Here is a 12,606-nt window from a genome sequence, read left to right on the forward strand (position 1 = left end):
AAAGGTATTTGAACTAATAAAGTTGCACAATATGATATGATAAGTGACTGGCTGTACGATTTACATTCATTGGGCCTCATTCACCAACCGTTCTTACGAAGAAATGTGTTCTTAAACCCCACTCATGCACTTTTTACGAAAATTCTGACATTCACTAATGTTTTCTTATCTTGGATTTGTTCTTAGCTAAGAACAAAATCTACGCACACTCAAGAGCACACTTACACACATTTGATTGATGACAGTTTGCTCCAAATAATTGGTTACTGCATTTTATTTAATTCTACAGTCGTTTACAATGATAGTATTTTACTGTGATGTATTTCTGATCATTTGTTGAAAAAAAAAAAAATCATCTTATGCAAAGAAACACTAACACAGCAATTTACATCAGCAATTAAGTTTTCTTATGCTAATTAGGAACAACTGGAACACGCTTTCAATTACGAAGACGTGGGATTCATCAATCCTAAGAACACAGGTGCGAACAATTCTGTTGTTTAAGAACATGTCATGAATCCGTAGACTTTTTTTAGGAAGTTCAAGAAAATTTTTAGGACAATATTGGTGAATGAGGCCCATTCATCTTATAGCTCAAATAATACACATTTTTGCAAATAAGAATTAAAGGGATAGTTCACCCAAAAATGAAAATTCTGTCATCATTACCTCAAGTTGTTCCAAATCTGTATTAGTTTCTTTCTTCCGTTAACCAGACAGTTAATGGTGGCCATTGACTTCCATAGTATTTTTTTCCTACTATGGAAGTCAATTGCTACCGTCAACTGTCTGGTTACCGACATTCTTCAAAATATCTTCTTTTGTGTTCAACAGAAGAGAGAAACTCATACAGGTTTGGGACAACTTGAGGGTGAGTAAATGATGACAAATTTTTCATTTTTTGGGTGAACTATTCCTTTCATAAAAAATAAAAGCTGCTCAGTTCTCCTGTTGAAGCTTAAATTACCATGAAGCACAAATATTATTTTAAATCCCCAACTAACATACAGAAAGAACAAAAAATGTACAGCTCATGTGTCATGTTTAAAATAGTGCAGTGACACCAGAGACACACAGAGTCATGCTAAATTTAACAAGACAGCAAAAGTCTTGCCAAAGACACACAGAAAGAGCCATGGCCAACGTAGAGGCAAATGTTCTTGTGGTTTAATACCATCATCCTTACAGCATATGCACATCAACACATATGCATACAAAGCTCTGAGTAAGAGAAATATCACAAACTATTACACTTACAAAGTACCAAAATATCGGAGTATTAAGGCTTTTTGGGTACATACCAAGGTAATACTATGCTTTTTTGAATATGTACCATGTTTTTGGACATGCATCACCGATAAACCATATTTTTGGACACCATGGTAAACACCTTCCGTGTATTTCTGTCATTGTGGCCGTGTCTTTACCTCCATCCTCCATGTCTGTTGAGTGTTTTTTGGTATCCAGATGTCTTTCTCACGATTATTATCAGAGATGTGATCATCTTGAGCCTGTGAAACACAAATATTGCATCCCACAATGCAATGTACTCAACTTATTTTTATTTTATGTTATAATCTGCCATTTCACAAATGAACCAGAAGAAATATCAGCCATGATTTTTTCATCTTTTTTTTTTTGTGACTTATAATATTTAACTGGGTGCCGAGAGTCATGTTTTTACACAAAACTGAATTTAATAATCATTGACCTGAATTTAATAATCAATAATCATGTAAAATAATAATTTCCAAGATTATAACTGGACTCTAGATGAATGAAACATGCAACATGATGGAGTGTAACTGAGTTTTTACCACTTGTCGAGCAATAGCTTTTGGCCCGGCAACGCTGTGGACGGTTACGTCTGAAAGAGAAACAGAGTAAATGTTTAGTCAAGAAGCCAATTAATGAATTAAACCTGACTGTCCAGGTGTGTGTGTTTGATCCATGACAGTGTCATTAGTTCGCCATTGATGGTTTGGGGTTTCTCCAGATAAGACTGAAACTGATTCCATCATGTTCACATAAATCTTTAAAAAGGAAAAAGCATTAACTTACTTAAGTCACTCACTCTCTCCCTTAAAACACTTTCAAATTTGACCCAAAATTAGATTAAATCAAAAATATGAATTCTATAGGCAATCAGAGAGTTTAAACTGGGTTTCCAGTGACTATGCTGATCCATTTATAGAATGCAACGCTGCTTTCAGAGTTTCCCAATATGCAAAGTAGTCATGTCATTAGATTTTCCTTTTTCTTTTCCTTATTCATTATCTAACGTCATGCATAACAAAGTATACTGATTTCCTGGTGCTGATTTCCCATAAACTATCCTGCTGGGTTTTTTTTTTTTTTAGCAAGATGTCTCTATCTGACATTAACAGACTAACCCTAATCCCAGTTTTAAAAGAAAACTTTATGCAGTTTAAGAAATATATATTCTATATCTATATATCTATATATCTACCAAACTTCTGAGGGCAATCTCGTTCCCAAATTTTGGCTTAAAAACACACAAACATAGTTTACCATTTTAAATTAGCACATACTATGAACTATTGTTTAATATATAAAGCTATTAATAATAACTATAAACTAAAGCTGCATGATTAATCGGTAAAAGATTGCGATCTTGATTCAAACACCCAAGCGATCTTATTCCTAAATAACAACGACTCACCTGTGACCATTAAACCTTTGTCAAACAAGATCACAGTGGAACATTCAACTCTACGTATGGGTATGAAACCGCTTCACAAACAGTCTTTTCAACCACACAGTATCATTATTTCTATGTTACTCCACTAGTGAATTCTTTATGAGTGAGTCATTGAATCATACATTCAAACCAATTAAAAAAACAATAATTCAAATTAATTAAATATTTTTTAAATAGACTGCACACTGCAGCAATAACATTTTGTCAGAACTAAATTACGTCTAGTAAATTACGTTATTCTGTTGTCCATTCAGAATCATAGGAGAATCAAGATCTCTAAAATTGTGATTCTCAATTTATCCAAAATCATACAGATCTACTATAAACTAACCCTACCCATATAAGAATAACATGTATTGGCTTGTAAGAAAAAAACAATCTTTATTCATTTATGAATCAGCTTGAGGACATCACCGAAAGGACATAAAAACAGACTCCTGTTACATTGTTTGTGCCTTGTATGCACATTGACCCCTTCAGTCACATTATACAGTAGGTGAGCAAAAACCAGTTATTCAAGTTTCACTTAAGTTTCTAGATATGAAGAATGGGGATTTTGACGTGGCGTTCAAACAACTACAGTCTTTTGGCTGACAAACATCCTGCTATGTTGCAAGCTTTTCAAATAGACGGTTAAAAATGCATGCACACAATACATGAAAAACCCTGTATAGTTAATTTACACATAAGCTATATGCAAATATTTTCAGCAAATATAGCTTAATGTCTAGAGGTAAAAGAAAATACATAAACTCCCAGCAAAAAGACAGAGAGAGAGTGTGCGTGTACAGAGAAGAGCAAGTGTGCTTAACCTTGCACATTGGTGCTATAGCAACAAGGAACACAGGAAATGCTTAAAGAAGAAAGGGTCACCTGACTCCCAGCGCCACTGAACACACACTGCGGGGAGGGCCGGGGCGGACAGGCTATTATGGACTGTCTCTTCAGGTGTATTTGCACACTGGGTGGTGTGTGCACTATCCTTAGTGTGTGAGCGAGAACAAATGAGTTTAAAGAAGAGACCCTAAGGATCTCATGTGCATATGTTCAAAGTGTGTTTTTAGCAAGCGACCACAATTTCCTTCTTTGCCTTTCCCCATCATCCAAATCCTTTCTTTCACTGTTCACCCAAGAAATAACTGGTAGCCCCCGGAGGAATGTCGAGTTTGTTTAAAAGAGGGTAGAAGCCCCAGGGCTCAGTGCAGGACAGAGGAGAGAGAGAAAGAGAGAGAGAGATGGGGTGTGAGAGAGAGAGCGAGCAACAGAAATGCAACGAGACTACAGTAATGCATGTCTCATGCATTGCTGTAGTCTCGTTCCATTTCTGCTCCGTGCACCTGGTCTTTGATGATTCCCCACAAAAAAAATAACAAAGAAATCATGATCTAAAAGTCCAGGACTGGGACCACTGGTGCAAAAATAATCAAAGGTCAAGGGTCAGTCACAAGGGTGTGTCACTTCACACTGACTTACAATGTCGCCCCAGTGTGTCTAAACTGACACACACATAAAATGTAGGGTTTGGAAACATGGATGAACTACAGTCCTTCAAAGAGCAAGTTGAACACAGTAGCTCGCCGTCAACAATCAAAACAATAGAATTATGCTTGGTTTATACTCGCCGAGTCCGCACAAGCGCAAGGGTGCACACGGAAAAAATGAGCGGTGTTGGCGGTCGTGCGCGTTGAGAGAACCCATTTTGCGTGGCGGTTTGCATGGCGTTTTTTGTAACACGGCTCCGCTTCCGAAGATGTATGACTTCAAGGCGATTCTGGCCGAGCAGGTACATCTGTTACTGGCATCTTAGCGGCACCCAGTTTGTGCTTATCTAAATTAATTGCTTACATTTACAAATAAGCCCTTTTAAGGAAAATAAAGGTCTATGTTTAATAAAAATGTTCATGAAATGAAATGAAAACGTTTAAATTGTCACAATGTCACAATTAATAATCTCAAGGTTTACTAGGTTTTACATGATTCTTTGGTTGTTTTGTTGCAGGGGTTTAGTGAAGTGTAATAAAAGCAAACATCGTAACGTGTGTTCCTTACTTCTTACCGCTACTTCCTGGTGGTTTAGAGAACAATTACTCGCCACCTGTCATTTCAAAGAATAATACAAATGGCGAGGATGTGTCACGCCTCGTCTGTCTACGAAGTCAGTGGAGGCTCGCGGTGCGGAGCCAGCTGAAAGTATAAACAACGAGAACAAATAACTGTGCATCTTCTCCTGAAGATATTACACTAATTTAGTTACATAAAATTCACTGATTGGCACTACAACCCCCATTGCAAATCAGGTTTATTGGCAAAATGTACAGACTTTCAGCTGTTTGCAATGCACAAATCAAACAAAAGTAATTGAAATAGCTCAACACGACAGATGTTTCAAGTGGTTTCTCCAAATTCAACTGAAAATGCAACTTTTAATGACTTCTGCAGTCTCAAAATTATTCAACCCCTTCATGGCAAGCAACTTCAGTACTTAGTAGAACACCCTTTTGCTGTCATGACCTGCTGCAAACTAGATGTATAACCACACACCAGCTTCTGGCAGCGTTTCTGAGGAATCTTAGCCCATTCCTCATGAGCAATGGCCTCCAGTTCAGTAATATTCTTGGGTTTGCGTGCTGCAAACGCCTTCTTCAAATCCCACCTGAGATTTTCAATGGGTTTCAAGTAGGGCTGTCAGTTAAACGCGTTATTAACGGCGTTAATGCAAACCCATTTTAACGGCGTCAATTTTTTTATCGCGCGATTAACGCCTAGCAAACTTTGTATTTTTTTTTTTTTTTTGACATGCTTTTGCAACAACTAGTAACGTTAGTACACCACCACCGGATCTAGCTAGACCGGAAACAAAACAACAGGCACGCCGCACACACTTGTTTGGGTTTGCGAGCCGGCCAAAGAGTGGACGAGAAGCCGCGTCTATGGACAACTTGTATCGCACATCGGACGCGTACTTTCTCAGTTTATGGCCAGCAATAAAAGGTGTGTGTACACTCATAGAGAATAATGTGTTCGAATTTTAAATACGAGGCGCTGTGCTTCGCTTCTCGTCCAGTGTGCGACCCCCTTTAACATTATGTTTTGAGTGGATGAATGATGAGCGCGAGACGCCGAAATGGATGCCAATAAGATTCTGAATGGAAAGTTTAATTTAAAAAAAGTGGCCAAAATGTTTCAGTTGACAAGACCAAAGTGATCTGTGTGTTTTGTCATTGTGAACTGAGCTATCATTGCAGCACGTCCAGTCTGAAATGGCCTACTACTTGATGGCCAAGCACACTGATTCGCTGATGCGAATTCTCCACCCCCTCGTCAATATAAGGACCTCGTCAGTATTTCTTTCACCCTTTTATTGATGGACAGTGTTACATTGTGTGAGAGATTATTTGCTCCAAGTGAGAATGTTAGTGTGAAATTGAACACTACAGTATGCCAATGTTGATTTCAAAAAGAAACATTTGCTCAAAGCAAGCCGATCCACTTTTCCATGTTGATAAGAGCATTAAAATGAGAAAAAATAATGGGACAAAAAGAAATCAAGAGACATTTAGAATAGATAAAAATGTGCGATTAATTGCGATTAATCGCGAGTTAACTATGACATTAATGCGATTAATCGCGATTAAATATTTTAATCGTTTGACAGCACTAGTTTCAAGTCAGGTGACTATGATGGCCACCATAGAATCTTCCAGGAATTCTTCTACAACCAAGGCTTGGTGGAATTAGAGGTATGCTTGGAATCATTGTCCTGTTGGAAGGTCCAGTGACGCCCAAGATTCAGCTTCCTCACTGATGGCATGATGTTTTCTAGGCCAGAGGACGTAAAGCAGCCCCAGAGCATCACCTAGCACCACCATGCTTAACTGTAGGCAGAGTGTTCTTTCCAGTATATGCTTCATTCTTCATCCTCCAGACATACCGATGATCCATAGGGCCGAAAAAGTTCCAGTTTTGTTTTACCACTCCACAGAACAGAATCCTAAAACTTCTTTGGCTTATTTATATGATTTTGAGCAAATTGGAGCAGACTTTTCTTGTGCTTTTGGGTCAGTGGTGTACATCTTGGAGTTCTGGCATGAGTTTAGTACGAGCCTTACTGTGCAAGCTGAAACCTCAGTGCCTGTTGCCATCAAGTCTTTTGCAGTCCCTCAAGGGTTTCTGAACCTGCCTTCTCAGAAATCTGGTTGCAGCTGTTGATACCTACTTTTTCTGCCCCATCCAGGTAGTGTAACCACTGTTCCTTTAACTTTGAACTTGCGAACTATGCTTCCAACAGTGTCTCCAGAAACATTTAGTGCCCTCGCTATCTTTTTGTGTCCTGTTCCTTGTTTGTGAAGGGCGATGATATCTTCTCTTAACTATTTGGACCATTCTTTTGGCTTAGCCATATTTCTAACATAGAGTCAAAACGTGACACTCAACAAACCTAGCCAGTTCAGATATTTCATGTGTTCTTGCTCAAGCACACCAGGTGCAACTAATGAAGCCCTTGATCAGGTGTGCTTGAGACAACAACTGTTTTGCAGATTTGTGCTGTTGTGAGGGATTATATTCAGGGGGTTGAATAATTTTGAGACTGCGGAAGTCATTAAAAGTTGCATTTTTAGTTAAATTTGGGGAAACCACTTTTGTTGTGTTGAGCCATTTCAATTAGTTTTGTTTGATTTGTTCATTGCAAACAGCTGAAAGTCTCTAAATTTTGCCAATAAACCTGATTTGCAATGGGGGTTGAATAATTTTGATTAAAACTGTAACTCTGGGTTAAGCAACATTATATGTAATATTGAGTGAATTAGCACTGATTTTAAAGGGATAGTTCACCAAAAAATAAAAATGCTGTCATCATTTATTCACCCTCATGTTATTCAAAACCTGTAAGACTTTATTTATAGTGGATTTGTTTATTATAAATATTAATTCTTGTCTATACAAAGGAAATCAATGAGATCTAGTGTTGTTTGGACTTTCAACATTTCTTCTTTTGTGTTCTGCAGTAGAAAGAAATTCATTCAGGATGGGAGTGACATGATGGTGTCTAAAAGATGACAGAATTTTCATTTTTGGGTGAATATTTGGCAACTATATTTGGTCATTTTCAGCCAAAAAACATATCTGCGTGACTGATTGTATTAGCTTCAATACCAAAAATCTATGTACAGCTTTGACAATCGATAATAAACAAATTTAGTTTGAATTTTGAGTAAATATTTTGTAAAATGAGTTTGAATTTCATTTGCAGTCATTAACTCTCTGGATATCATCTACTAAAAAAAAAAAAAAAAAACCCATTGTTGACACTTAGTGACATTTTACAGTGATAACTCATAATTGCATTGCAGTACAAAACAATTCAAAACACATTACACAGAGTTGTTTAGCCACCAACCACCAATGATTAATTAAGCAACACATTAATTATTGTCATTAATTATTAGCCTCATTATTATTCTTGCACTTTTAACAAAAACATGCCGGGTCACAAAAATATGCCGTTTATTTTCAGAGTTGGAGGGAAAAACATAATGTATTAAAAGTTTATTTAATAGACTGACATGGTGATGTTTGACAGAAGTTGAGTGCATTCTTGTTTTTATGTGTTGTGCATGTCCATTTTATTGTTATTAACCTCTCATACATATGCAAACAACGTTAATTTACAGTGTGAGGTCTAACAAGCATGCAAAATATATGCAGGTTCACAGAGGAATGGCATGCATGAGCAATGGACTCCTAAGTGCTTATCAATGCCATGTTGTCACGAAACCAAAATTATGCCAGTGTGCCTGCAGGGAGTGTAAGCAAAGCACCGCAAACAAACTACCCTGCTGCCATTCTTAAAGTACCGGGACCAGTGAAATAAGGACTCGCACCGTTTTTAAATGCAGGGCATCGTGACACGTTTCTATTACCGGTATTCTTTAAGCCCCGATCTTTATGAATTGGAGGCGTGTCAGTGACAAATATGCCGGATAACCACATACTTTGAGGTATTTAGCAGTGACATTGTCAGGCTTTTTATTTACAACAAAATAAGTTAATTGCCTGCACTAAATATAATAGCATTTTAATAAGAATATAATATGTAACAAAGTTTACAGTGGCTTCATAAATTAGTAAAAAACATAACGCAAAATACACTTGATGCACATTCTTTGTTCTTCATTTTCTAGAAATAGTTTAAAAACCTTGCTGTAATTTTGTGTAGTTAATTAAAGGGTTGGTTCACCCAAACATTTCAGAACACAAATTAAGTTCTTTTTTTATGAAATCGGAGAGCTTTCTGACTCTGAATTAATGACAGAAATGTAATTTTTGGGTGAACTAAGCCTTAAGAGAAGGTACACCACCATTTTGCTCACTTACTTGAACACACCTGACGTCGTAACCACAACTTGTAAATACGAACTTCCAGGAGGACTCGAACACATCATAATGCCATGTGCAGATCAAACGTTCACCTCTGGATTTCTTTTGGAAATACAGGAGGAACAAGGAATTCGGCGCATTCAAGCGTCCTCCACCCAATCAGAATTAGAACGAGTGCAAGCAAATCAGCTGTTGTTTATAATCTGATTTTGTGCAGGTCAGTGTGAGTTTACTATTCAAATGTATTTTAGATGCACATTAGCAGATAGCTGATGTCCAGGTGGTGTGACATTGGTGTTGCTCCTCTAGTCTGACACTGACCTCAAACAAGATGACAAACCCCTTCTGCAGGTCAGAGCTCACCTGACATCTCTCAGGTTTCCGCAATCACATAAGCTTCTCTTTGTACAGACTTTGCAATATAGGACCAATAAGAAAACATGATATAAGTTTCAAGGTGCCTGAGTCAGAAGGAAAGCAGAGGAGACACTGTGAGTCACAATGGGAATTGGGAAGAAACACCCTGTTTTTAAGCTGGTGTGTAAAAGGGCAAGAAACAAGCAGCCTGATGTTCTCGTGTTTCCATGCACATTAACATAATGTATTCTGCCATAGCGTTATATTGTGCTGTACTGTTTGCATGTTGTTTTGAACTGTATTGTGTTTAATAATAATGGAACCAATTCACCACGACAAAGAACAAACTCACTAAGCTAACAAACTCCAAACTTTATCTCCAGCTCAAACTCCTGATACAACAGAAGATATAAGTCGAATGGACTGCAAGTAAACATTATAACTCTGGAATATAATGGGTAAACATTGCAATTAGAAAATGTATGTAGAAAGGAATGCAATTACAAGTTGGTCAAAATTTACTAAGAAATCAAAAACAGAAGGTAATTGGAAACTGGAATCCTATTTGAAATTGGCCAAAACGACCTTATTGAGTGTTATCTATATTAGCATCAGCTAATTTATTATTAGCATTATATGTGATTAACTTGTGTTGATGAAAATAAATGAATTAATGTAATACAACTTGAACATTATGTAGTTGGATGATATGAAGAGCGAAATGATAATGACCTAAAGCATTAACCAAAATTAACGAATTTAACCTTAATTATAATAATCAGCTGATAATTAATTAAACCATAAAATGCTAAATTAAATAAAAAATATTCTAAATAAAAAATGTTAAAAAGATAAAATATTTGTTTTGATTACCTACACGTCATGTAGCCTACCATTAACCGACAAGCATGCGTTATTTTATTTAGGTCAAATGTGTTCAACAACAACAACAACAACAACAAAAAGTTGGGAAAGTTTGGGAATCCCTTATCTAGATTAATAAATGCTGTAAAAAATTGTTTAATGTCCCTTCACGATACCTAATCTTTTAATTAGGGTTAATGAATTGGTCCTTATTGTAAACATTTTGACTTTAATATTTGAGGATTGCCATCATGAACGTGTGAAGTAATGAGTAATGAGTGGACAGGGCATCAGATGTCTGTCACTCACCAGTGCTGCTCCACTCGCTGGTGGCCATGAACTCCAGATAAGCCGCCAGTAACGCGACCATCAGCACCGCCCCGAACACAATATATCTGCCGTTGCGCTTGAATTTCCGCACAGGGAGAAAGTTGAGCATCATCTTTACGTCCTTCGGGCTCCGTGTGGATCACAGAAGTTGAAAACCGCTGGAAGGATCATCGATACACGCTTTCCCGGTTTCAAACCCTGTGTAAAAACTCAATCTCTCGTCACACTCGTCCACATTTCCTTCCCTGTGTGTGTGTGTGTGTGTGTGATTCAGCGTCAAGTGTCTCTCTCAAACATCAGTGCACGCACAGGTTGAGTAGGCCACGCCCTCTGCGTGACGTCGCTGATCTTCTCAACAGGTAGGTTACAACAAGGGAAAATTCAACTATATATCGAGCAATATGCAAACTATTTCCTTTTTAAAGAACTCCAAAGCTCTTAAGACAGGTAAATCTGTGCTGCATTCTTGATTTATTTTGTTAAAGGATATATTTTGACGAGATGTAATAATTTATTTTATTATTATTTTTCTCTTTATTCTTATCTATTTATTTGCTTATGTAATTTTCCGTTTGTGTGTTTGTTTCTGTTATAATTTGTATTTTTCATTCCTTGTTAAATGTACAGTATTAAGTCAGTACATTTCTTATGTAATTGTTATACCTTGAAAAAAAATAAAAATATATATATATACAGTGAGGAAAATAAGTATTTGAACACCCTGCTATTTTGCAAGTTCTCCCACTTAGAAATCATGGAGGGGTCTGAAATTGTCATTGTAGGTGCATGTCCACTGTGAGAGACATAATCTAAAAAAAAAAAATCCAGAAATCACAATGTATGATTTTTTAACTATTTATTTGTATGATACAGCTGCAAATAAGTATTTGAACACCTGAGAAAATCAATGTTAATATTTGGTACAGTAGCCTTTGTTTGCAATTACAGAGGTCAAACGTTTCCTGTAGTTTTTCACCAGGTTTGCACACACTGCAGGAGGGATTTTGGCCCACTCCTCCACACAGATCTTCTCTAGATCAGTCAGGTTTCTGGGCTGTCGCTGAGAAACACGGAGTTTGAGCTCCCTCCAAAGATTCTCTATTGGGTTTAGGTCTGGAGACTGGCTAGGCCACGCCAGAACCTTGATATGCTTCTTACAGAGCCACTCCTTGGTTATCCTGGCTGTGTGCTTCGGGTCATTGTCATGTTGGAAGACCCAGCCTCGACCCATCTTCAATGCTCTAACTGAGGGAAGGAGGTTGTTCCCCAAAATCTCGCAATACATGGCCCCGGTCATCCTCTCCTTAATACAGTGCAGTCGCCCTGTCCCATGTGCAGAAAAACACCCCCAAAGCATGATGCTACCACCCCCATGCTTCACAGTAGGGATGGTGTTCTTGGGATGGTACTCATCATTCTTCTTCCTCCAAACACGTTTAGTGGAATTATGACCAAAAAGTTCTATTTTGGTCTCATCTGACCACATGACTTTCTCCCATGACTCCTCTGGATCATCCAAATGGTCATTGGCAAACTTAAGACGGGCCTTGACATGTGCTGGTTTAAGCAGGGGAACCTTCCGTGCCATGCATGATTTCAAACCATGACGTCTTAGTGTATTACCAACAGTAACCTTGGAAACGGTGGTCCCAGCTCTTTTCAGGTCATTGACCAGCTCCTCCCGTGTAGTTCTGGGCTGATTTCTCACCTTTCTTAGGATCATTGAGACCCCACGAGGTGAGATCTTGCATGGAGCCCCAGTCCGAGGGAGATTGACAGTCATGTTTAGCTTCTTCCATTTTCTAATGATTGCTCCAACAGTGGACCTTTTTTCACCAAGCTGCTTGGCAATTTCCCCGTAGCCCTTTCCAGCCTTGTGGAGGTGTACAATTTTGTCTCTAGTGTCTTTGGACAGCTCTTTGGTCTTGGCCATGTTAGTAGTTGGATTCTTACTG

General features: G+C 37.9%; 1 protein-coding gene across 1 annotated transcript in view; it reads right to left on the bottom strand.

Moving 5' to 3' along the window:
* b4galnt3b (beta-1,4-N-acetyl-galactosaminyl transferase 3b) overlaps positions 1–10,942 on the bottom strand; it is a 32,831-nt gene extending 21,889 nt beyond the window's left edge. Inside the window, exons 1-3 of the mRNA XM_084124776.1 lie at positions 10,631–10,942; positions 1,818–1,867; positions 1,428–1,511 (exon numbers count right to left, since the gene is read on the bottom strand). Coding sequence (XP_083980902.1) covers positions 1,428–1,511; positions 1,818–1,867; positions 10,631–10,763 — 267 coding nt within the window. The 5' untranslated portion in view covers positions 10,764–10,942. The remainder of the gene's footprint in view (positions 1–1,427; positions 1,512–1,817; positions 1,868–10,630) is intronic.
* Positions 10,943–12,606: the final 1,664 nt, after the last annotated feature.

This window comes from Abramis brama, assembly GCF_963993115.1.
Source record: "Abramis brama genome assembly, chromosome: 9".
Taxonomy (NCBI): Eukaryota; Metazoa; Chordata; class Actinopteri; order Cypriniformes; family Leuciscidae; genus Abramis; species Abramis brama.